Raw genomic sequence first — 27,448 nt, forward strand, 5'->3', positions numbered from 1 at the left:
CGGTCTCGAGCCTCTCCACCTACAGATTTATGTTCATGCTTGGGCAGTTCCTGCATGGGATCGGAGCAACGCCGCTCTACACTCTCGGAGTGACTTATTTAGATGACAACGTCAAGTCTAGCTACTCCCCGGTGTATATTGGTAAGTGAAGGGGTCTGTGGAGGGGGATTCTTCTGTTGTGATCCATCAGGCGTGTTGGCAGAAGAGAAATCAAATCCATCTGCGCTGGCACTGGGGAATTCCAGCAGGCATAATCCAAATAATTTGTTCCAAATATCAGAAGAGATGAAAATCATAGAAGGTTTTGATTTTTTCCCTCGAGTTATTTACAGGCCAGAACAATTTTGAAATAACCCAGCGACTAAATATATTACTTTATGACTGCATATGCATTACATTCCCATACATGCCTCTGTGCTGCAGATGCATGCAAGGGGCTGATATCGGCTTCTGTGCTTAGAGAATAGCCAACAGCTCTTTACCATTTGTCAGATCATGCCGCACTCTGAATCATACTTTCCCCTTTAAAGCTATAACACAAGAAAGGCATTGATCGGGGCATACCAGTACTACCTTTACGGCAATAATAAATCTTTGCCAGATGGGAAAAATGCTCGTTCCTACTTCAAAGAATCACTAATCATATAACAGTCACGCAGGACCCATGATATAAATTACTCAGGGCCAAATCTGAAGCCAGTAGAAAGACTTCCATTGATTGCAGTTAGTTTTTGGAGGCCTGATCCAAAATCAAGATCCCACGCTGTAAAATAGGAGGATGTGGTAAAGGAGAGGAAGAGAGCACCAGCTCCCACAAGGCCCCATTCACATCAGTAGTCTACATCCATCTTCCCAACCCTGCAATAATGACCGCCGGCACTGCTTGCTACTGCCAGTGGTGAGACACCGTAGTAGTATCTGCAGTAGTGAGCATTATTGCAGGTATACATGGCAGGAGGACTCGGCTCGTAATTAATAATTTAAAACGCCCCCAAATTACTCGGCATATTTTCCATTGAAACCAATCAACCTGTCTAACCTATAAATGGGGTAGTGGGGGTGCTTGCACTAGACACATAGACCTGATTGACTGTCTTCAACTATAACAACTGTGGCACGAATACAAGGAAGATCTGTATGGCTTTGCCTCTTAATGTCAAGGCCGTGAACTAGAAGGTCCTGCACGGTAATAAGAAGTAGCCAGGGCTCTAGGTGTCAGTGGATGGGAGTAAGTGGGTTGTGGGGATGAGGGATGGTTTGCACAATTTCCCCTCTCCTGAGACAGCACAGTGGGGGTTGTACTTGCTGCATCAAATGCTAGTAGAAAAATCATTTTTCCTCCTTAGCACAAAGCAGCTGGGGCATGTGCTCTTCTTATTGCAGCACAGGCCGCTTGTCCTCAGCCTCGCGCAGCAGGCTCTTCTGGCTATGCTGTCAGCTGCAGCAAGCTGTGGTCCATTCCCCCCGCTTATAGACCAGAACTTGCACCTTCCCAAATGGAGGCTGATCATTGCTCCCTGCACTTAGTGCTGACAGCTGCTCCATCCACCCTGGCAGGGGGCATGGGACTCCCAATGCTTGCCAGGGCTGCTCCGAGGATGGCGCTACTTTTAGATCACTCCTTGCCCATGGGAGAAGGCTGGTTGAACCCCCTTCTCCCATGTCATTTGAGGAATTGTTGCCCTCTTCTTTATGGGCGCATCCAGATGAGCGCGCATGTGCCTTTTGCCCCGTCTCAAACCCCTTTGAGATGGTGCAAGAGGCATGTGCAGGAACGAAAAAATGTTCTCCAGGCTGCAAGTTTGCAGCGTGGGGAGAAAATTAGACCCCTGGATATCCAGGGGTATAAAAAAATCAAAGCTAACTGGGGCCCTCCAGGGTGCCTGGGACCCTGGGCAGGGGGGCTGGGGCCCTGTGTGGGATAGGGGCTGTGGCCCTCCAGGGGGGAGCTGGGGCCCTGTGGGGAGAGGCTTCACCCTGTGGGGGCCAGGGGACCCACCCCTCCTGAGCAGCCCCCCACAAGATCCCCCACACCCACAGTCCCCCGAGCAATCGCCCCACACCTACGCGCAGACCAACCCACATCCCTCCACCCACACACACACACACACACACACACACTCCCCTTCTCACTCCCTTCCTGCAAACACCACATCCCCCCAGCACACGTGCATCATGTGAGTAGAAAACCAAAAGCACACATCAACACATGTAGGTATTAAAAATGTATTTTATCATGATGATAGAGACACTGGTAGGCTTCCACATTGCTTTAATATTGTAAATATACCAATAAAGCATTGCCCAACTGATTGCTGTCTCTCTCCTGTCTCGAGATGTGTGTGTAGAGTGGTCTTTTGCTTTAATTCTGGAAGAACATGGATTTTGGAGTATTTTTAAAGATGGATTTGGGATGCTGCTGCAGCAGTCTAGCTTGCACACGGGGTAGTGTCTCCAGGTATCAAGTGGCCGGGTCCCAGAAGCTCCTGAGAGCGAGTAGCCCTGAGCTGCTTGCCAGGGCAGCTTTTTGTATGGATAAGGCCAGGACAGGGCAGCTTTTTATCCTGCTGGGGACAGCACAGGTGCTGCCCCGGGCTGTAGCTCCCCCTTGGCTGCAGATCCGGGAGGAGCCAGGCAGGGTTATTTTGCCCCAAGTGGCACAATTTGCTCCACAACAAAGTGCATGTCCAAGCACGTGCGCTGAAGCAAAAAGCCCCTGCTTGAATTTGCACCACTTCTTTTTGAGCTGCTACAAGCACACGTGCTTGCTTGTGTGGATGCTCCCTATGAAAGGGATGGTTGAATGGCAGAGTAATCTGGGCCACACAGATGGTCTGTAATGCTGCTTGTTTTCTTTTTCAGCTGTTTTCTACACTGCTGCCATCCTTGGCCCTGCAGCGGGGTACCTGGTAGGAGGACTGTTTCTAAATATTTACACTGAATTTGGCAGAGAGTAAGTTGGTAAACCCCCCCCAGCTTTGTTCCTTTTCCTTTCCTCTGCACGCGTCCTTTAAAGCAATGAAATTACTGTAGGTCTTAGCAATTTGCATGGTAAAAATACCCATTGTCTGCACTGGTGTCTCACCCCGCTGAGGTTGTGTGAGTGGGCTGCGAGGGGGTGCAGCTGACAGCAGAATGATAGGCTTGCATTAATGCAGCTCCCGGAAGAAAATTGTTCACAGGCCTTGTCTTGCAAATCCTTCATCCTTCTGGTTCACTGCCTGCTTTCACTGAGCTATGATCACTGGAAGGATTTGCCAGCTCTTCTGTTCTTCCTCACAAGGTCACCTATTCACTCCGGGGTTTATCAGTGGTTTTGTTTAAGATGTTCTTTCTTCTTTGTATCCACTTGATCAATTAATGGCTTAAAAAAACCCAGCCTGAGTGTGTCATCAGGATTTCTTTGCCACTGCTGTCTATTCCTGCAGTGAGCATTGTAAGAGGTTGAGCACAGACTCAGAGAGAGGCAATGAGAGAGAGAGAGAGAATGGAAATAGAACGGATGAGCCTCAGAGTAGCACTAAATGCAGCCTTAAGCAGATGAACTCAAGTGCTTTTAGTCATCACTTCTTGGCTTGTCCATGGTGATGACATTGCATGTGCAGGAAACAGGATCTAAGGCTTATAGGGCTGGTCCAGAACTTGGGACATCTATGCTCACTTCCCTGCTCTGCCCCAGCCTGTCTGTCTCTATGATGCCCCGGCCTGTCTGTCCCTATGATGCTGGGCCCAGGTTCTCCAAGGTACTTAGGTGCTTGTGTCCTGTTTATTTTGAAATCAGTGGGTTGTTGCAGCTCTTAAAAACCTCTCCCCACTTTCTTTTTTTACAGAGTTGATGTAACCCCAGATAACCCTCACTGGGTTGGGGCCTGGTGGATAGGATTTCTGGGTGCCGGAGCTGCCTCCCTTCTCATTGCCTTCCCCATTCTGGGTTACCCTCACCGGCTGCCAGGTACCTGCAAGAGAAAATCCTAACTTTGTGGTTTGAAGGGGAGACAGCAGTGTTTCATCCCTAGTTTTTCTTTCACCTAAGTTGTCCCTGCTGCTGTTGTCACCAGGACCAGCCTCACTTCTCACTCTAGCATTGTCTGTGCTCAGGGCCGGGTAAATTCCCTGCTTTGCATTGGAGCAATGCATTAGAAGTGAATTACCCCAGTGGGGCAGCACAGAGGTGCATTGTTTTGCTGCTATTAGCCTGCTATTTACACCGCCAGTAAAGCTCGCAGCCAGGCAGGTGAATTATATTCTGCCGGTGAATTCTGCAGGTGAATATATATATTCTGCAGGTGAATTCTCCAGGTGAATTATATATATTTGCGGCTGTATATACAGGGAACAGGAGACAATTTCCACTGTGCATTTGGCTCCTGTTAAGGTCTTCTGTAAGCATCAGTGTCCCACCACCCCCCTTAAGCCATCTCTGCCTTTTGTCATTTGTTCTCATTTGCTGGACCCTTATGTTAAGGTGGCGTTTCCTGGCCATGCTGCACATGTGCACAGCGATTTCATGTTCGTTAGCTCGTCCATGCCGGCTCCTCCTGTTTTGAGATCTACCGGACAGTGTTGCTCTGTTGGATGGGTACCAACGAATGAGGAAACAAATCGGCTGGGAAACAACTTCTTGGGTTTCTTAATGAAGTTATGTTCCCATCTCATGCCCTGCTGTTCTCAGCCTTTCTCTACTGGGTTCCCATACACCAGGAATAAATAGCTACCTGTCTTTTTTTGTCCGTGCAGAGGGGAAGTGGGAGAGAGGAAATAGCAGGAGATTATTTAAATAGCTCCCAAATCCTCTTCCCCTACAATAGGAGTACAGCGCGTGCTGCTTTTTTGGCCTGGCTGGGAATTGGTAAAATATTTACACCAAAATATCCCCCCGGGAAGAATTTCTTAAGAAAACAGGTTCCCATTTCACAGGCAGACTTTCCTTAAGCACCGGCTGACTGAGAGCAGGGCACACTCGGTATCACAAAGTACGTTCTTTTCCTCTGTGAATTTGCTGCTGGCGTGGCCCCAAGCCCTTGTTTCTCATGCACTCATGGTTTCCTCCCTCGATGTTTCCAGGATCCCAGCGTTACATTGTCATGAGAGTCTCTGAGGCTCATCAACTGAAAGACGGGAGCCACAAGACCGCGTCGGACCCCGACTTTGGGAAAACAGTGAAAGATCTGCCTCGGTGAGACCTGCCTCTACTTGCATGACATGGAGAGAGCTCTTCACAAAATTAGGGGGGCGATGGGTCCAAATTCAGTTGGCTGCCTATGGTAGCGCTTAAATACCAGGCACAATCCTATGTTGTATTGTCCCGTGTCTCGTCATCTCCTTTCTTCACACTCCTTCCACTTTAGACCGCTTCCTGTGATGACCTTTCCCCTTTTCTTGCTCGTTAGTCTAATATTTCCACTTCAGATTGATTGCCTGATGTCCCAGCCTTAGCTCTCCATTTCCTTTCTATTGTATTCGTTCTTTCCTTGCTTTTCTTCCCCCACCCCACTCTTCTCAACCAGCCTCTTTGTGTTTTTCCTTTTATCTTTCACAGTAACATAGCCGTGGCAGACTTTATGAATATAGGACCAATCTTCAGCTCTCTGTTGAGGCAAACACATGCGCGCACATGCACCCGGTTTGAAAGAAAACTGTTTGCTGGGATAAATAGCAACAAATAGCAACTAGCAATTACCTTATATAAATAAAGTGCACGTAATGTCTTCCTTCTAAATGCCAGGATCTCTTTGTGCTGTGTTTGATTTGCATGTAGCTGAAGGAGGTGGCACAAAGGAAGTGTGGGTGTAGCAAGCCCCTATGATCCCTAGTTGGGAAGTCATTACATGTTATCAGAGTGCACGATTGCAACAAAAGCATATCGCTCTATTTTAGTGAAACACATAGGAGCTGGATGTTGGAGAAATGCCCTGTATTGTCTGTAATGAGCTTCTGGATGGAAGCTGAGCTCTCAGTCAGTAAATGCAAGGTTATTTCTCAGTCCACTTGGAGAAGCATTCCTGGGTAAAACCAGCGTGTCTGCACTAGGTCAGACGCACACAATGCAAACCAGGAACTGTTGCCAAGCTGCTGCTAAGGATCAGATGTGAATTTTAAAAATATTATCTTCCTCCTTACCTGAAGGAAGAATTGAAACAAAAGTGCAGAGTAGAAATGTACCTCTCACAATAGTCAACCTTTATTGACTCATGTCTCTAAGCGGCTATATTCACACACAGAGCCATGCCAAAGCAAGGAGAATTGCCTGCAGCTCTCCTAGACAGCAGGGTGAATTAAGTTTGGTGAAAAATATTACTCAACAGATTTCAATACTGTTTTTAAACGAAATTCTTGACCGAGCGCCATTTTCTAAGGTCGGGCATTATTCTCCATATGGAAATTTAAATGTAAAAACTGCATTTAAGTCATGATAAAACTACAGCGATTACCAACACTAACATGGAAGTGAAGGAAGCTGAGTCCGACATTCAGCGTTACACACTCGCTGAGGGCTTCGCTCTAACAAAACGACCAGAGATCCCAGGTGGACGTCAATCAAGCAAAGAAAGCAAGATCTATTCATCTTTGCTGAACATCTCTTAATGTGTCTAGTCCCTGAGAAACATATGGCAAACAGCTAGAGAGGGCTAAACCAGGTCAGATAAAATAAATGCCAATCTGGACCCGAATGGGATTTTATGTACCTTCAGGGTCTAATAAATTCTCCCTTTTCTAATTAAAAAAACCCCAGAGCAAAAGAACAAACACAACCCCATATGTGTCTATTTTCTGGGTCTGATTCAGAGGAGAATTTCTTCTAAGGGCTCCTATTAAAGAACAGATCACGTCTTTCCGTGATGCAGTTATCCATGCATTTAGATTACAAGGACAAAGGACAATTTAATTTTATAGGAACACCCTTCTTGTTTTATGTTAAGCAGGGGCCTGACTTCAGCATGTTTATGGTGGGGAAGGAAGCTAGTGCTCAGTGTGTAATCCAAATTGGCTTGTTTTGCTTCTTAAAAACATGCTATTTTTCACAGTATGTTCAACCAGCAGCAACCAGAAATATCACCAATGAAAGAAGATTTTTTTTTTGCCTGTCCCCCTGGGCATGTACCACTCTGGCTGTGCACATGAAAGATCCCCTGGTGCAGCACAACAGAGATCCAAACAGAGAGGATAAAAGAGACTCCTATTGCAGATAAATAGCTGCAGCTCAGAGAAAGGGAGCTTTGTCCTAAATTAGATAGACATCTGCATTTATGGGGATCTCTCATCCGTATATCGGGCACTAATCTCCAACACAAAGAAGGTGGTCCACATTTCAGTCCTTCCTAGGATTACTGGAGGGACGAGGCTGGTTTGCATGCCGGTTTGCCATGGCATTTATTTTGGAGCGAGAGACAGTGTATTTACTTCCCTGTAGTGCTTTGTAGTCATAGTATTTTTGAGAGTCCCCGCCTCTCACACACTATGGGCAAGTAAATTAAAAAAGAGAAGGTTTTTTTTAACAACCCGATATGACATTACATTATTATAACCCATTCTCTTGACACTGCACAGTGTCTCAGGTGATCAGACTCTGCCCAGGCTCTAACAGCCTCAATTAATTCAGCATGAGGGAGAAGTACCTGTCTGAGTAAAGGTTGCAGGCTCAGGCCCTGATGGAGAGCAAACCTTCTCCCAAGACAATGTTAACCTTCCTTGTTTCCCTTGTCTTCAAGAGCTGAGGGCATTAACTCCCGGGGTTTGTGCAGCATCTGAATGCAATGACATTCAATCAGCATCAAGGGAAGAGCTCCTACTGACTTCAATGGGCTCTCTGTTGGGCAGCACCTCTCAGGTGGGCCCTCCACCTGTAAAAAAGAGAAAACAGAGCCTCATCTGGTATCATTGGAGTTGCTTTGATTTACCCCCCCATAACCTCCCCCTTGTAAGGGCTTTGAGGCCCCGAAATGACCCCATGCTTTTACTGCTCTATTTTCTCTTGAACTGGATACGGTCACAGCAGCCACACAAGTCAGCTCATCAGTTGGCAGCTCTGTAAAGTATATCTTCCAGTCAAGAAATTAGGCATTACTCTACCAAATAAAAGGCAGGTGCTTCTGTTAGCTTCTTTCAAGTGGAAGATGGAGTGTAGAAGACAAAAGGTCGTCCCCAAAACAGTGCTGGATTCAACTGGCTCTAACAATTACAGACACCTGCTCTAATCTAGTCCCATGAAATCGAATTGTAGGAATTTCCCCTCTTTTTTGGCTGCTTGGGTTTGATGAAGTCATTTCGTTTGCGTGGGTGAATAACTTGTAAATCCCTCTATTCCAAGGCAGACGCTCGATGGCCCTGACAATCAGCTGTATTGCAGCGGCGTTGTCCCGATGGCGGTAGCAGTCTCTCCCACGTGCTAAGCAATAGTCAAGCAATTCTTATATATGCTTTTAAAAAACAATCCACCATAACCGTCTGCAGGAAAAGCTGTTACAGGCCAGATCACCATTACTCCAGACAAAGGCAGTTTGTTCCAGCTGCCAAAGCAAGACTTTGTGTACCCCTGAAAGCAGAGCAGTTGCTCCTCTGTATAAAGTTACATGACAGAATTTCAAGCTAGCTGCAAAAGAAATCCCTACAAAGCAATATAAATTCACGGTCAAATATCTGAGAGAGAGGAGAAGAATTGAGACTATCCAGTGTGCCCCGGGCTTTTTCTGTGTCCAGGCGAAGGATCATGTCTGGCTCTTCTTTCTGCATCTACATGGCACTTGGTAAATTGTCAGGAATATCGGGTTTCTTCTCATAAATCTGAGTTAGTCAAAAGGAAAATGTATCCGCTACACAGACTAGCAAATCTGGAAGTAAAACTGTGCCTGGTTGTCAGAGCGGTTTTACAGCAGGGTGGTTGTTTTATAGCAGGAAGGTAACGTCTTTATGAAAGTGCTTATTGAAGAAGAAACGGTTTGCCTGATGTCTCCTGTGAGCTGATGAAGCCTGAACTTCCTGTTATAGCAGTGCAAGAGTTAAAATTTAAAACCCACCTTGTTTCCAGTTACCTTAGTTTTACAAAGATTAATACACACTGGTTGTCCCTGGTTATTTCCTATGTTAGGCACATGGGACCTGAGTTATTCACCCTTCAGGGCTCATTCTTGACAGAGCACCCCTGCTTTTATCACCTTGCATTGAAATTACTGTTTGTGGTCAGGCCCTGAATTTTCAGAACTAATACCATTTAAAGGACCTTGAACTTGCATCATCTCCCTTTGTGCCTATGGGACTTGAAATACCCACGATTGCACGATTGCAAGAGGGACATGCCAGACCCTGATAGTGCGAGGCAGAGAGGCCCAGCAAATGCATTCACAAAGGCATCCAGGTGCCCAATAGAGGGGAAAAAAATCCAGCCTATAAATGAATAGGGATGTGAAAAACAACATTGATAATTCCCTAAACCATCAATCCCACTTCACAGGCCAGCTACTGATTCTCTTCTTGCAGGGAGCTGCTTTGTGGAAGCATTTCATGGCATGCATTCAGTTCTTCCCACACTTCGCAGGGTGATAAGGAGGGTGGGATGTGTCCTTGGCTCCCTGCATGGGCTGGCACAGCTGAGTCAGCATGGGAGGGGAAAACACTGCCTTTTTTCCCACATCTACAGCATTCGCTTCCCTTTTTTCTTTCCAGAGAAGTGGAGCAGCTGCACTTCATCCTTTCTACCAGCCCCATCTGGACCTAAGATTTAAAGAGACAGTAGCGGTCTAAAATGGTGCTGTGTGAACCTGTTTCAACCTATTTATCTTTTGCATGTGGTTCCTGAATTCCCCAGATCAGTCCTGCTGCTCCTGAAGAACCCCACCTTCATCTTCCTCTGCTTAGCTGGAGCCACTGAAGCCACGCTCATAGCTGGGATGTCAACCTTCGGCCCCAAATTCCTCGAGTCACAGTTCAGTCTAAGTGCCTCTGTTGCTGCTACGTATTTTGGTAAGGAAATGAGCTCTGTGCGGTGTCCCCGTCTGTTTTACAGTGAAAACCCCATGACCAAGAAGTGGGTTATTTTCACGAGGGTGGTAGTTAAGGTCACAAAATAGTCTAGTCGTTACTCTCTGTAGCGCTTTTAGAATCGGGCTATCATCTGGAAAGTCATAGGATGCAAATAGCCCTTTCCTACCCAGCAGGTCTGCTCTGTGCGTGGATTCAGTTACATCTATTCGCATTAGTAAAAAAAAGAAAAAACTTTTGCTGTTCTTGCACCTGCTGGGAAATCCAGTCAAAAGGACTGGGAGGCCGGCTCCTTTCCCAGCATCACTAGGGTCTTGTTAATAGGAGCTGCTCAGTATTGCTGAAGTGCACCTGAGGATGCTTTCAGCGGCTCGACTTTTATTGTTGGTGGAAAGAACCCAGCTTGGCTCCTTTGCTCATGCTGAGGTTGAATGTCTATGAGTTAGTGAAAAATGAATGTGCTTATCACCGGGTGTATGTAGAGGCCTATTTGATCTGAATTCAGCGAGGCACAATAGCCGTGGAGTCCCGCATTGCTGTTCTTGCAGTCACTCTGCTGAGCAGATTTCCTTGCTAAGCAGAACATAAGTCCTTATTTTTTCCAATTTGGGGCCAGGCTTTTCAAGCCACGGGTGAAGGCAGAATCGATCCTATGATTTTTGTCTCAGTAGAGTCCGCTAAACCCCCACGGAGAAACAAGCACAGCCAGTGGTGCAGAAGGGCAGTTGCTGTGCACGTCCTCTGTGCTTAGTCTGATCAGACCAGCAAAAACTCCTCGCCTTGACGGTTATGAACTTGCTTCCCTTTCTTGTCTAGGTTACCTTGTCGTGCCGGCGGGGGGAGGAGGCACCTTCCTGGGAGGCTTCTTTGTGAATAAATTTAACCTCCGCTGCTCAGGAATCATCAAACTGTGCCTGTGTTGCACCCTATCGAGTCTGCTGGCCATTTTCATCTTTTTTATTCACTGCCCTAACATGCCTATGGCAGGAGTAACGCAGGCGTACGACGGAAGGTAAGCTCAGCAATCCCCGTTGAACTTGGCTTGCGGTGGGATGGTGTCGAAACATGAATCAGTGGGATAAAATCAATTCTCTGATTAATACCAATGTGAAGAGGAATAGAAAATAAGCTATCATCTGGCAGAGGTGTAGGGCCAGTCTGCCAGGCATGTAAGACGGCGCACATGCACTTTCAGGATGCATTAATATGCTCTGTCCTATACACCTCTGTCCTCTTCTCCTCTTATTCCAGCCTGCCCCCCACCTAAAAGATGCTCTTTAAGGACCCGTTGCTGACTAACGTTATGTTTCCTGCAGTGTCTTGCCTGGAAGCAGTCTGAACCTGACTACAGCCTGCAACGCAGACTGTGACTGTCTAAGGGAGGTTTACAGCCCAGTCTGCGGGAGCAACGACATCATGTATTACTCTCCCTGCCATGCAGGGTGCAAAATGCTATCTACCAGTAGTAGCCAAAAGGTATGTTTGGAAGACCCCCTGGCAGGGGGCTTGCAGGGAGCGTGGGCAGCTTGAGCTCTGGTTGGCCTCAATAGAGTTGTGTTAAAAGTTTACAGGAAAGAGAAGTCAGGCTCTAGCTGAGATGCAGGTCTGTGTTTCTGGGCACTGATCTCATCCGTATGCTTCATTTTTAGTTTTGCATTTCCAAACTTCCTCGTGTAAGTCTGTCAGCACAGGGCCAGATTCTGCTCCCACCTCCCTGGCCTATAGCCACTGTAAGTGGACAGAAATCAGCAGCTGGGCTCTTGTTTTTCATGGGTATAGCTGGAAATTGCCCTTAGCTCACCAGATGCATGTGATTTCCATGCTGCCAGCAGGCTGCATCCCACTCTGTGCCCTTACTTCTCGAGTTGTATTCCCTGCATATGTCCAAGCATGTTCACACCGTGTGCTCACATGGCTTCCAGAGCTTTGAGCAGTCTCGTGAGGTTCGTGGCATGTATCCTGATGCTGATAGGGCCCACTAAAGGGTTAATCCAGCCCTGCCTCCCATATATTTCAATGCGAAGCCCTGGCTTTGATGATAGAAATGCCATCTCTGTGAGAGAGTGAGGAGTTTTTCTGTTTCCCAGGTTTACCAGGAATGCAGTTGCATTCTGGGGAACACCACCGATGTTGGCCAAGCGACGGCGGGGAAGTGCACCTCCTCTTGCCAGACAATGCCCCTTCTCATGTGTCTCATGTTCATTGTGATTCTCTTCACGTTCCTGAGTAGTATCCCTGCTCTGACGGCAACTCTTCGGTAAGGAGGGGCGCCTTCTTGTTTGCCCAACACAGCCGTTGTTTCGGCGAGAACGCACATATTGTCATCTCTGCCTAAGGACAGAGCCTGCTTAAAATGACATGCTTATTGGTATGTTGATGATATCTGGCCACATGTTTTTCTTCGTCCTGCTGTAAGCACCAATCTGAGGACCTGAATATCTAAATAGTCCATTTACATGCTCAGAAAGGTATTTCGATGTGACGGTACTCCTCTCCTCCCAAAATGTGGATGGCAGTTTTGCGCAAGGCAAAGTGGGCCAGAAAGCATGCCCCTTCCTCATCAGAATTCACTGCTTCATGGGATTGCTGGGACCACTATTCACCATACCAGTATTTTTAACTTTGTCTATCCTAGGTGTGTCTCAGACAGACAGCGATCGTTTGCACTAGGAATCCAGTGGATTGTAGTAAGAACTCTAGGTATGGCATGAAGGGAATGGGTGCATAACATGTATTATCTATCGTTTTTTGTTGAGTACGTGTCATAGTTGCATCAAGGTACCAAACACATATAGGTGAAAACAGGGACATTGGGGGTATATGATGCTTAGGGGAGAGAAAAAAATCCTCTGCACATCTACTTAATTCATAAAAAACCCAATGTTGTTTGCATAAAATTTGCAAATGAAAAGAGAGCTAAATATAGCAAGTAGATTGCTCATTGTAAATAACTCATCTGGCTGTCGAGATAGAGAACAGCAACGCTTCATACAATTTGGCTAGCTTGTATTTACTCTTGTAATCCTGGCAGTGATGGGGCTTTGAATTCTTACAGATGTCAAATGTTGAACTGAGGTCCTGTTTTAAGCTTCTGTGTTGGATGTTTCGGTGAAAACGAAAGATCCCTTAACATGTTGGAGGCTGGACAAGCACCTCGTAGAGCTCGTTTGAGCCCAATAACCTCCTGCCCATGGCAGGGGACTGGACTTGATGATCTTACAGGTCGCTTCCGGTCCTTTGATTCTATGACTCTGTTTTAGAAACAGTAAAAAATAACAACGGGGTTTTAGTAACATTTGCTCATTCTAAGAACAAATGGGGTTGTGCTGGCCCGTTCTCTATGTCTATCGTCTGTAACCCATTGCCGAGTTCAGATTTTACAACGGGTCAACAGGAATTGGTTGTTCAACTCTGAAATGTCATGTATTTGGGGTACTTAAGCCCTTGGGCTCTCTCAAATATCCCAGCCAGAAAGGTTGAGATGTTAATTTACCCCATCGCTGTTTCATCAAAGTCTGACCCGTTTTTTGAAAGCCTTTTGGGTTGCTGTGAAGAGGACTGCTAGACGTTATGTAACCGAAGCTCCATTCTGTCTTCGCCCAGGAGGTATTCCCGGTCCTATTGCCTTTGGTTCGATGATCGATAAATCGTGTCTGCTTTGGCAGGACCAGTGTGGAGAACAAGGTTCTTGCTACGTTTATCAGAATTCGGCCATGAGTCAACATACTCTGATCGCCGGACTTGTCTACAAGGTGATGCCCACTTACCATCTCACTTTTGGCAATAGAGAGCTTCCTACCTGTAAGAGCAGTAGAGCAATAGAGAGTTGTCTTGGGAAACTGTTGGATCTCCCGCACTGAGGGGTTACAAGAAGATGTTGGGAAGGCAGCTGACTGGGATGGTTTAAGAATAGCATAGCCCGAAGTCCAGATCATTAGGCAGAGGGCATGGGCAGATCTACAATTTTGAAAACAGGGGTACAGATGATAAGGTGCACCCCCCCTCCCTGGATCTGCCCCTGGACCCTAGAGCTCCTTCCAATCCTGCAGTTCTCTCAACTGTCCTATAAAAGCATCTATTTTGTTGTTCTGACCATGAATGTGACTTTTTATCTTCACACAAGAAATAGTCTGAAAACAGTGCTATTCCCTAATATTCCATTTATTTGTCATAATATGTCCAAGGCTCTGTCCTTGGACCTGTATTGTTCAACATCTTCATTAATGATGTGGACATTGGAGTCAGGAGCGGACTGGCCAAGTTTGCCAACAACACCAAACTCTGGGGTAAAGCGTCCTCACCTGAAGACAGGAGGGCGATCCAGGCTGACCTGGACAGGCTCAGGAAATGGGCAGACGAAAACCCGATGGTGTTTAACATCGAAAAATGCCAGGTTCTCCACTTTGGGAGGAAAAACCTGCAGCATCCTTATAGGCTTGGCAGCGCTAAGCTGGCTAGCACTACGGGTGAAAGGGACTTGGGAGTCATGGTTGACCACAAGATGAACATAAGCCTTCAGTGCGATGCCGCGGCTAGTAAAGCGAGCAAAATGCTGGCTTGCATCCATAGATGCTTCTTGAGTAAATCCCAGGATGTCATTCTCCCCTTGTACTTGGCCTTGGTGAGGCCGCAGCTGGAGTACTGCGTCCAGTTTTGGGCCCCACAATGCAAAAAGGATGTGGAGAAGCTTGAGAGAGTGCAGAGAAGAGCCACGCGCATGATCAGAGGTCAGGGAAGCAGACCCTACGATGACAGGCTGAGAGCCCTGGATCACTTCAGCCTGGAAAAGCGCAGGATCAGGGGTGATCTGGTGGCCACCTATAAGTTTATAAGGGGTGCTCACCAGGATCTGGGGGAACATCTGTTCACCAGAGCGCCCCAAGGGATGACAAGATCGAACGGTCACAAACTCCTCCAAAACCATTTCAGGCTGGACATAAGGAAGAATTTCTTTACTGTCCGAGCCCCCAAGGTCTGGAATAGCCTGCCATCGGAGGTGGTTCAAGCACCTACATTGAACACCTTCAAGAGAAATGTGGATGTTTATCTTGCTGGGATCCTGTGACCCAGCTGACTTCCTGCCCCTGGGGCAGGGGGCTGGACTCGATGACCTTACGAGGTCCCTTCCAGCCCGAATGTCTATGAAATCTATAAAATTTAATAACTCCTCAGGCACCACCATTCCCTTGATTCTTCTAAATTATTTTCCAGGCGTAATATTTCCCCTCTGAAATTTTTAGGGAGAGAAAAAAAACGAACCTTACAAAACCTAACAATTATTGAAATTGGTCTTTCAAGAAGTGGAGTTAAATATATAACTGCAGTCTGTTCGCTAAATTGTCATGAGTCACCATGATCAAACGAAAATAAGAGTAAATAACCATTGCTGGAAAATGTTGTGATAGATCAGCTGAATATTTCAATATTTATGAGCAGAAGGCATCATTTTCAATTCAATCCAAATCGGCCCTTTGCCTGCAGGTCACAACAGAGCTCGGTAGCTGCTATGAGTAGGCATTTGGGTAGCGATTCTGCTATATGCACCAATTGGGAAAATAACATAGGCCAGAGATGGCATAAATCCCTATTACTCCATGCAAGCTGTCCATGCCAGGCGTTTTCAGTAGCCATCCCAGTGCAACCCTATGTCCTGCTACCCCTGGAGCTTCCTGACCATGGGGTCATGTACCCCACAATCTCTAGCCTCTCTTTATCTGCTCAGTAAACGTCTTCTGACAATGAATTCTTTAAAACCATGGACTTGTCCAATGATTAATTCACAAACTCATCGACTCAGCAAGCTGAGAAGCAGAGAGAGAATTGTGTGGGATAGTCAAGAATAGCAGACCTGCCCCATGACGTTCAGACAGCCTGTGTCATAACAGGATACCCAAGCTACCAGAAAACCACATAATGGTACCATTTTAGACAATCTCCTTTTCACATGAAGGGTTTGATGGTATCTGAGGAGGGATCCTGCCTGGGGCATTCGGATTTGGAGCATTTCCTGCAGTCGACTACAGTTTATACAAGGGGGTTATGTTCAGTTCAAGGGCAGATGTGCGATTAACATCTGAATCTGATTCTCAGCATCATTGGAGACTGTTAACTGCGGTCTACTGCTGGTGCTAACAGGTACAGGTACGCCAGCAGCCACTGGCGCTGCCTGTATAACATAGCCCAATGCAGAGCCTGAATATGAATAGCGAGCGTGTTTGTTATTTGCCTTATGAAAAGTGCTATTCACACGGGGATGAACGCTTCTAGAATTAGGAGTTAGGACCTCCATCTAGGACCATCTTGTTTTACTGACTCTGTAGGATCAAGAGAACTGTGGTCCTCAGAGATTTCAAGCCAACTCTTAAAAAGCACTCGAGAGCTACACACTATGATGCTTTGCAAGCGAATCTCTTCCTTGGCTTTATAGGAGCCCCAAATTCTCCCCTACAGATCATCTGGCTGAACCCTTGGAATATGCTCCAGTGCTCTTACTCTTTCACCCTGCTAGGTTTTCTCTTAAGATCAGGCTGGGTCCATGTGGGAAGGTGGGGGCAGCAGTGTAACTCCCTTGACACAAGAAATGCTGCAGCTTGCAGAGTTGCTCTGCTGATTTGCACCACCCAAGGATCCAGTCCTTGGTTGGTACCTATGCTAAGGGAGTGGTGGGTTTTATACGTGGCTCTAACCATAAGCTGGGGCTGTTTTGATGGCTGCAGGTGCTTGGAACCGTCTTCTTTCTGCTGGCGTGCTTACTTTATAAACCACCTACACCAGAGTCCCTTCCAGGCAGCTCGGATGCATCAGAAAATGGTAACAGTGACCTCCAGGAGAACAAATCTTCAGTCCAGACTGAGATGGATGTATAGCACTGTTAATACCGTGAGAGACTTATTCCCAGCCTAAGAACATATCATGGAGACTGGCTACTGTGTCTGGTTTTTATTGATATTAATTTCCTAACTTTCCTTTTTTTTATTTAAAGAAAAAGAATCATTTTCCTGGTTTGGCTGAATGTTTCCTTAACAGCAGAAAGCATATGTGAAGATGCGTGTGCTAATGCCATACACTGCAATTTCATTTTATTTAAAGAAGGGCTACCCATAGTTTCCTACCGCTCCTATAAGAAACTTGAGCCAATTAATCAGAAACCCAGCATTCCTCTACAGGATCCAGTCCCAGCTGGTGTAAATTTGCTTTCATTCAATTCAAAGAAGAGCATTTGCACTCACTGAGGACTTGGCCCACATACAACATACAATATACAGTCAACAGTAGCAAAGGACTTTGGTTCAGATGTTTGAGGGCTGAACAAATGCCTGCCCTCACGGTATCCATCTGCATTGCAAAGAAGAAGTCTGGCCCTGAAGCTGGGATATGCAAAGCAAGGAACAGACACAGTGACTTCTTTCTTCCTTGAACACATACAGCGGCCCTTGTTTTCTATCTCTGTTCAACCTTTCGGTTCATCTAAAGAAGATAGTTCATATTACCATGCAATGAAACGATGTTTAACACCAGGGATTACTTGGCTGATCCATCAATGGACTACACACAACACCCTATTGAGAGACTACCAGCCCTGGCTATTTTAACTGTCATTACCCAGTCATTTTACACCTACCACCTCTGGTTTTGTGGTTCGACTTGCAGTATAATTATAATCTTTATTGGTTTGGACCTCCCTTTTTCTGTAAAGAGCTGGACTTCACCGTTCTTGTTCCCTTAGACATTCTGTTGTTGGACACAGAAACACATGAAATATGGATCTATGCAATGTTTGCTTTGTCTGCTCAACAAAGACATTTGTTTTTAGGTACAAGCAGAAAAATCCAAATGAATTTATTTTTTCTTTATGCTGCTAGTCTGGGGCACCTAACGTGGTAACACGCTGTACTGTATAAGGGGGCTAAGGGCCCAGTTTCTCGGCTGCTGTAAATAGACTTAGCACCACTGAAGTCAATGGAGCTATGCTGAATTGTGCCCGTTGACAATATGGCCCATTGTTTGAAAATGTCTTGGCCTAGATTCTCAAAAAAAAAAAAAAAAGGGCAGGGGGCGGGGTTTAAATTTGCCCTTGCAGGGCCAAATAACAGGATTTAAGCCTCTGACTGACAGATTTATGTATCTGTCTTACTTGTTCCTCCCAAATCTGATCATTCGAAAGATTATTTTTTGTGTCTGCAAATGTTTGCACAATCAACTCTATGTTAGTGGTGGGTGGAAGCCCCCTTGGCGATGTTGGCCAACCCTATGCTGTGTTTAGAACGACAGGGCATTCACTCTTGAGCTGTTTAATTGGCACTTAACTTTTACCGCAAGGTATTTAGAATCACTGTTTCTGTCACGATTTTGTATGTTTGATACATTTTGTTTTCCTAAAACCAGGATGCGGGTTGATCAGCTGGTTTGAGTTTGGGATCGTAGGACCAAATGCACTCCAAGCACATTCCAAGCCTGTGCACAGGTGGCCCCTTTAAACATGGGTATCTTGTTCTAAGGAAGGGAGGACTTAGGGTAAAGGTAAATCTGGGACTCACATGAAATAATCTATCCTCTCGGTGTCATTCAGCAAGTGGGTTCTGTTGGGAAGGTTACCTCTTCCATTCACAAATGCTCCTCTGCCAAGGTCAGCTGTATACCTTGCCAAAAGCGTCACTGCCATTGAAAGATGTATTTTAGGACAGAGAACCACTGGCTGGACACGGTCCACCCAGTAACCATTCTACCAGAGCCAATGAAGTGTCTCCCAGTATGAGCTGCTCTGTCACAGCCAGAACAACCGCTCCCCATCTCGGTGAAGTCCCTACTTGATGTATGCAGAACACGTGCAGATTCAGCGCTCCGGAGATGGTGTCTTTCTGCAAGCGGAGACCCTACAGAGTGAAAACCTGCTGGTTCCTTCACTTATTTTCAGCACTTGTGGAGGTTTGAAGGAGCAGAATTAGTCCCAAAGAGATTAACTCCAACAGCACACCAAAAAAAGAAAGAATTATTTATCATCTCCACCAGTTTTATTAGCCAGCTGTAACCAAGACAACCACTATCTGCAAGAGTCCATCACTTGTTTTCTTCTCAAGGGTATTACACTCGGCAAACTATAAAGACTTTGGGTACCCGCAGCGTTCTTTGGGAAGGGAGAGTTGCACAAATGTATTTTAGTAACATATTTTGTGTATAACTATTTATAAAATTAGACATTTTTTAATATATTTTGCCTGATGCATCACTAGTATTTCTCATGTGGAATTGGCTTGTATTGTTTCATGATCAAATGGCAAAATACTGGTGTTTTATTACGTTGATGTGCGAGTGTGGAGTCTTGGTTTTGAAAAATTAAATGAGTTCCTATTCAGGTGTCATTTATTCCATGTTATGAATGGGAAGTTTTTATTTGGGGGAGGCCATTCTCCAGTCTCATTTGAAGTATAATATTCCTGTGAAGTGACAGAAATATAATCCGTATTTCACGGGGACTTGGAATGTGTCTTCCATTGACTCCAAATCATTGACTGATGCTTTTGAGGCATGACTTTGAATTCATTTAGCCATGGCTATAAGGTACCCAGCAACTGGAACATGAGCCTAGATACCTACCACACTCAACAAAGCCAGGGAGAACGGCAGGGTTGACCACCTCTCTGGACAAAACTCTTGTGTGTCCCATCCCATTCTTTGGATGGTGGTTGAAACTTTGATTCACTGCAGTTTTATATCTCTCTTTTTTAATGATTATCCCTTTCTTCTTGAGCTGATGGAGGAAGGTTATGCAGGGAAGAGAGTGTTCCCCCTGGATGCAACTGCTTGCCATGCAAGTATCTCTCAATGGTCAAATCAGGCAGCCATGTGAAAGTGGTGGGTCTGTTTTAGAAAGGTTTCAAGCAGGTTTACGGTTCGAGATTGCAATCCAACACAGGCTGAAGACAATGGAAAGAGTCTTGACTTGTGGGCACGAGATGAGGTTCAGTGTGAGAAGACACCTCTGCTAAGCTATCAAGTTGTGTTTCTGAAAAAGGCCCATCCTGCCACCTGTGCTCTCTGGGCTCATCTAGTACCTTTGGAGCAGTGGAGGAAGGTGTCCCTGTGGTATGATGCCACCTCATACTAATGAGTTCCAGTACAAAGAAGTCTGATTGGCATGTCGATTAGATTGCCTAAATTCTAGGTTTCTTCTTCGGGTGCTACGTCTAGAATAAAACTAGGTTTCTTGGTACAACTCGTTTCTTGATGAGACAGTGCATGGAAGGGAAATGGCAGTCTCCCAAGCCCAACTCTAAGGGGAAAGCTAAGAACCTTTGGTCAAAGATTTGTGTTGAAAGAAGGACCAAAAATGTGGATTTTTGTAGAAAAGATGGAAGTGGGGCAAGCCCATACACAAGCCAGGCAAGCAAAGCTTTAAGGTGCTTCTGATCTGAGCAGGGTTTTTCTCTTCTCTATTCCAGCCCAGAGGAGCTGTGAATGTAATGATGAATACGATTATTTTTATAAGCTGGGCTGGGATTAACTGATAGTGCAAAATATTGGGCAATGGAGCTACTGCACCTACTGTCAGCACAGGACGGTGCCTCTGCTCTACACATGAGTAGCAGCATCTGGCTTCCAGGGACAACATGACATTTAAGTTATCAAAGAAGAAGAATGAAATGAGCAACATTAGGACCACACTTATACTTGCATGAACCCAGGGTAACTCCGTTCAAGCCTGGGAAGTTACTCTGAATTTCTACTATTGTGAATGCGGTTCAAATCCAGGCCACATCCTACGTATTTTCACTTCGTGCATTGTTTTCTCTCTATGTGTCATGCAGTTCAGATTAAGAAAAAGAAACCACAAGGGATCAAGTTACCCAAAAGATATGAGGCAGGAAGAATTACTAGTAAAGAGATGAAGCTAATGAGTTCTTTGTTAAACAGGAGGAAAAAAGCAATTGCAAAATGAACATTTTGTTTGGAAACTTCCAGGAGAATTTAAAATCTCATTACAGCAAAGCCTCAAAGTTTTTTATTTCTTTGCAGCTTTTCCCCCCATGAATTGTTTTGGACCCTGACCCTGAAAACAGAGCCATACACACAGACAAAACCATCGAGCCATCACTTCTTGTGAGTGTGAAGATTTAACTCTCATTGATTTGAGTCAATTAACAATTACACCTTTTAAGAGCTTAGGTCATCGCTCGCTTCACTTTTTCTTCTTCTTTTTGATTAGAAGAACCAACAGACCGGCCTTGTTGGAGTTGATAGCCCTCTCCTAGCCCTTGACTGTGTAAAGCATGGCATTTGTGAAATATGGTGTGCAGCACAGAGGCATTAATAGATATAAAACCGATTGAATGATAAATGCCTTTGACATCCATTGCCCATATTTGTAATATGGAAATATTGTTTTTGTATTGGTGCATCACAATAAACTATTGAAATTAAGTGTGTTTGCAACGTTTTTATTTTGAAAAACCGAATGCTGATTTCCTGATGCACAGTTGGCTCCGTGTGGCAGCTACAGTTAAATTACAGCATGTGATCAGTGCCTTGATTGTGTTACCTGCTATGGCGTCCCATTACTGTCTTTGGACTAACTTGAGCACAGCTACATGCCAAATACATTTTATCCTCGTATTGTTGGAGTATTCTAGCTTGATCAGGTTTGCGTCTTCAGACTCTCTCTTCACGAATAAAACTTAAAGCAGCTCCTTCAATGTCATAAAATGCCTCCTTCAGATGCTTTAGTTAGGCTAAACTGCACAATCTCTAGCTGAATCCAAATTTTCCACCCTCTCTAGGCCCTCTAATCCTATTATTCAGGGATGGTGAGATCTGGGGTCTAGGATTGGTGCTTTAATAGAGGCACAAGCCTAGTGTAAATGTTGGATGTGGATCAAAGTCTGGATGCCAGGACTTACCTAAGTCTTAGCTGGAACAGTTCCCTGTACTTTAGGGGGAAAGTACTTACTTTCAGTACTGTTTTCATGCGTCACCGCTGAGCGGAGCCGGCTGCCTGAATTTTTCAGACTTGGTCTAACAATATCAACATATTCACTGTTTCTGAATAGGAAGGCAAAAAACCATGAAGAAACTCTGAGAATTTTCGTTATTGTTTCCATAGCACAAGTTCCTCTAAGGAAACTCCAAAACGTACCTATTTTTGACTTTTTCTTTTTGTTCCATAAAAAATGACATGCGGTTAACATCCCAAGTCAGTCTTCCCAGATCATCATACTTTGGATGATTTCAAGAGAAATTTGGATGTTTATCTTGCTGGGATCCTATGACCCCAGCTGACTTCCTGCCCCGGGGCAGGGGGCCGGACTTGATGATCTTCCGAGGTCCCTTCCAGCCCGAATCTCTATGAAATCTATGAAATCATCATCTCTATGAGACTCAGACTGATTGAAACAACCTCTGAAAGTCACAGAGCCTTGTATTCCTCTGAGCTCATCTCTTTGAAAAATATATTCATGGCCACACTGGAGGTGTAGTACGTATGTCTTGCACTGTCTGCAGTTTCCTCGCAGGTAACAAAGGCCCCGTTCCACCCATTTTCAGTCCATCGTGTTCCCCTCATTTTTCAGCCACCTAGCTCCACCCCAGTTATATTCAAGCTTGTTCTCAATGCATGCACGGCCACACTGGGAGCTGCTCTTTCCACAGGTTCCTTTCCACGGGTGAGGTGTGCTGCTTGTCTTCTCGGTCCTGCTCCTTGTGCCCTGAAACAGCCAGCTTGTGCTGCATCATATTTTGCAGGCTAGTGCTGGTTCATATAGGTCGAGGAAAATTAATTATAAACCGGGGTGGGATTCCAGGAAATGCTTGAATGCTCTTTTGGGGGTGTTGGTTGTGTCCGTGTTGGTCTAAGGACATAGGCAGGCAAGGTTTCTTGGGTAAATGTGATCTCTTTTATTAGACCAACTAAATAATAGGAAAAATTGTTCTTTGCAAGCTTTTAGGCACAAACACTCTTCTTCAGGCACCGGGAGAGTCTGCTGCTGTTTTGTGTTCTCCCGGATGGAACAAAAGCCAATATGCAAAATGCAGGTCTGTGAAAATGCAAATGCGTGGCAGTGAGGATCAGAGGCGCATTGTCACTGTACCTGCCATCTGGTAACCCCAGGTAACCTCTCTCCATTTAACCAGCTACATTATATCGCCAGGTCGACTTTCCTTTTTGTGTCCCCCCACACCTACCTATCTCTTACCTCTTGTCTCCTCACTGCCACGCATTGCATTTTCACAGACCTGCATTTTGCATGTTGGCTTTTTTTCCATCCAGGAGAGCACAAAATAGCAGACTCTCCCTCTGCCTGAAGAAGGGTGTTTGTGCCCAAAAGCTTGCAAAGCACAATTTCTTCCCAACTATTTAGTTAGTCTAATAAAAGAGATCACATTTACCCAACGAACCTTGTCTGAACGTTATTTCCATATTTCTAGTATTTTTGCAGAATGACTGTGGTACCACTAGATGGCAACATAGACAATATCTTTACACTATTTTCTGTCCTCGTGAAAGGAAACCCTAAAGGGACACACTACAGAGACCTACTTACTGGTTATTAGCTTATTACTATTAATTATGGGACTACTTGTGCTTCTGTAGTGTTCAGATGGGGCTAACTGCGAATAGGGCCTAACTCTTCCTGGCAATGTTCAAATCTAGATTAAGGGGCTCTGTTCCAGCTTTCCACATGTGGAACCGGACGCAGGATTTGGGTGGATTCCTCTCCTTAAAAAACACGTATCCAATCATGGTTTGTGTTAAATTCATAATTAAGGGTCCATTCGTGATTCTGCAGAAAATGGGAAATATGAGATTGTCCGTAAAATCAACTTTAAAAAGTTAATAAAAATAAAATGCTGGCTCCCCAGTGGGGAGGTGGCACGGTGGGCAGCAGTCACCTCACTGCGGGCTGTTCTGCCTGGCTCCAGCTACAAGCCAGGTGGCAGCCACCCCCTCGTCCCTCCTCCGTACCGGGGCATAGGCACCTGCCTTCATGGATCAGGACTCGTGGTAGAGGCGATATCTTTTATTAGACCAACTAGCTTTTTGCAAAAAAAAAAAAAAAAATGTATTTAATTGCAAGCTTTCAGGCACAAACACTCTTCTTCAGGCATAGGAGAAAAGTTTGCAAAAGTACCTGAATGGATTGTTTTTATTAAGATAAGCGTGAATTAGAATTGAAGTTGGTCTAATAAAAGAGATCAGATTCACCCAAAGAACCTTGTCTGCAATTAGGATTTCTAAACTTTTTGTGCAACTCTACATGGACCTTGTTGTATAGCATGTATGAGAACATCCAGGAAAAATCCATGCAATTCGCTATTTATACCGCGACCAACCCATGAAAATTGTTTCGTTTCTCCTCAATTTAAATGGACCCTGATTAATTGGGGTCATCTAGACCCGGCCCTCTTTCCTGCCTATGCAGAGGGTCGGACTCGATGATCTATTGAGGTCCCTTCCGACCCTAGCATCTATGAATCTATAGCAGGCAAAAGAGGAAACCAAAGGGAATACTGCATTATTTCTATCCATCAAGTGATTGAGGATGGGAACAGAAAACAAAGGTCGGATAGACTAGATTTATTCTTTGAAAGGCAACTTTCATGAAGTTTTGTATTTTTTTGAAAAAAAAAGATGGAATGGATAGAAAAAGAATAGGACTACAAATGAGCCCACCTCTGAATTATGGAATTAAAACCAAACCACACCACCGGTAGAATATCTAAATCATTTTTTAAATGGCATGACCTCCGCTGCATATTTTGCTGGAAAATATATACAGCTGCTCATTGATAGTATAACATTACAGCCTCATCTTGTGTATATATAACGAGGTCTGGAACTGCCAAGTGGAATTTATAATGAAGCTTACCAGCTCCAGCACAAGGGTAAGATTTCTCCCATTACTACAGCTTTCCCATAGTAACGACGACTTTCCAGGCAGAAGGGGAGACCAGAGGGAAAGGAAAGAAAATATTTAAACCAGCTAACTACTAAATTAACAGCTGGTCTATGTGCACGGCTGGAAAAGAAACAGGACTAGCTTTTAAACTTTACTGGCTTTAAATTTCTGGGAACAGCAATTGGAGATGTTGTTGAGCAAATGGTAGCAGGATGCAAATGTGGGTAATGTCTGGTTTTCTCAGCACCCAACGTAGGATGCTTTAAACGCGGGAGCTGAGTTTCATAGAACTGGGGGTTCAGCAACTTCCACCAAAAAAAAACCCAAATCAGACCCCTTTAAGACAATCTGAAACCAGAGGCACCCAAAACCACAGGCTGGTTTTTTTTGTTTTTAAATAGTTTAGCCAAATTTGTTTCCAGCGGTGAGGCAGATCCATTCTTTTTATCTTCAAACGTATGAAGCAAGTGTCTCGGGGGTGAAGGGTGGCAGTCAAAGAGCTGGTTGGGGAATTTTTCAATGAAACTGAACTTTTTTTTTTCCCCTTGAAAAATGGAGATTCATCAAAATAGAAGCTTTCCAGGAAAATGCATCAATTTTGACAACATGTCCATCAGGAAGTCTTCTCCGGTCGAGTATGGAAAGGATGATTCAAATGAGGACAGACCCACCCATAGCTGAGCACATAGGATACTCACATGGACGATAGAAACCAGAATTTCTGCTTTCTGGCCAGCCACATGCAGGAAGCCCCTACCTGATACAACCTCCCGATATGCAAAGGGAGATTCTCATACAAGATGCATGGACGCAGATCCACTAGCCAACATTTCTGGGCCAAGACAGCGAAGCAGAAGCTGGCAATGGGTACTATTGCCTCTGGTATAATTGCCCTCCAGAAGCTCATTCACTCAGTCGGTTCCCAGAAACCAGGATTTGGCCATAACAAAAGTGTTTAACTGGAGAGGGAGGTTCATTTTCTACTAATTCTCGCTTTGTTTTTCTGACGTCATCATATGATAGCATTTAACATGAAACCCCATTCAGGATATGTATCACCAGCTGCATTACAGCATGCACCGTGGAAACACAAATCTGCAGTGCATGCCAGTCAAGCAAAGAATGAGGGATGCATCTGGGAGGAACAATCGTGTGTCAGCCTAATACACACCCCAGACTCCCTCCTTGCTCTTTTTCAAAAGCTCGGTGGGAGAAGAAGAAATCCAGCCAAACTGCTTAGTTAAAAAAAAGATCTTGTTGTTTCACCCACCTATATAGTTTTTAATTAAAACCAGGTCCTCATTATGGCTTTTTAGAGCGGGTCATAATCAATAGATCATGAGGGATCTGATGTTACGTGCGTGCACTTGTAATGTGCTAGCTGATGAGGCAGAGTCAAGCAATGCAGTTCTCTCGGAGCAGCTTCCCACTGACTAACTGAGCATCAGCCTGCTGTATTGGACTTGTTTTTGCAAAGACAGAATCGCGAAGCATCCTGCACACCTAGGTCCATCGGTAGTTTGCAACACGGTTTGAATTATGATTCTCCTCCGCTTGCTCTTGCAATCAGGCCAACCTGCACAAAACGCTCGGCTTTTCTGACAATGATTCATTCCCTGTTTGGTCTCTCTTTCTCTCTCTCCTTCCAAAAATAATTATTTTTATGCATTTACCCAAATCACTTTGGCCTTTTTCAAGTTTGAGGGGGAAATAAAGGCAGGAGCGTTTAAACTGCTCTTCTTTTTGTGACCTCCAAGCGTTGCTCATTGGAGCAGCATCAGTCACGGTTACAGACCAAGGAGCCCAGGGCAGCTTCCCTTGCACCTGTGCATCAGTCCAGTGGGCAAATCCAATTTCTGGTTGTACTCCAAAATCTGGCTCAGCTGCTGACGATAAGCCCAGCTCACTTTTTGCTTTTACCCAGGAGAGATTATCTGCCTTTGCTGCTATGTGAAGCCCCAGCTAAAATCATTAAGCCTGCACCGCAGTGATTGTCTTTCCTCTGAACTGTCTGATCTGGTCACTGGTGGAAAGTGCTTGATATTCTGCTCTTACTCTCACCTTTTTAAGCTCGGAGGTGCTTTCTATACAGTCAGAAATGGTGTCTGTGTTATTGTGAATGTTTCCAGGTGCCTAACTCCCAGATTCCTTATAACACAACTGCAATCTAATAAACACCCTATACCAGCCCAAGAGCTATGTTAGCCTTTATATTCCCAAATGTCCTTCATTGCACAGCCAAGCCCCGGTCAATTAAAGCATGACAAAATATTTGCATGGCGTCATCCCATGGAAGCATCGTTGCTGTGTTGGAGAACAAAGCATGAGATGTAAAACGTGCATTTGTGACCTTCCCCTAACTCCACCTCCCCTGAAAACGTTTCCACGGACCATGATCGGTCCTCGACAACAGTATGGGTATTTCACAGAAATTATATTAACAACTCATTGACATAATGGGGGGAGATTTGCCCGAAATGGAATGAAAACTTGGATTACTGCAATGTCTGGGAGTGCTTGGACAATCTTTTAATTACCGCCGTTGTGCTAGAGCTCCTGAAATGTTTGGTATTTTTGGGGTC

General features: G+C 45.1%; 1 protein-coding gene across 1 annotated transcript; it reads left to right on the plus strand.

The window, feature by feature from the left end:
* Positions 1-8: 8 nt before the first annotated feature.
* On the plus strand, positions 9-19,564 carry SLCO4A1 (solute carrier organic anion transporter family member 4A1; the record flags this gene model as incomplete). Its single annotated transcript, XM_006021627.3, has 11 exons — positions 9-141; positions 2,863-2,953; positions 3,831-3,952; positions 5,065-5,176; positions 9,803-9,957; positions 10,792-10,987; positions 11,292-11,451; positions 12,063-12,232; positions 12,611-12,675; positions 13,579-13,727; positions 16,692-19,564. Coding segments are annotated over 11 exons (1,503 nt in total), but the record flags the coding sequence as incomplete, so codon positions are not given.
* Positions 19,565-27,448: the final 7,884 nt, after the last annotated feature.

The sequence above is a fragment of the Alligator sinensis genome, unplaced genomic scaffold, assembly GCF_000455745.1.
Source record: "Alligator sinensis unplaced genomic scaffold, ASM45574v1 scaffold752_1, whole genome shotgun sequence".
Classification (NCBI taxonomy): domain Eukaryota; kingdom Metazoa; phylum Chordata; order Crocodylia; family Alligatoridae; genus Alligator; species Alligator sinensis.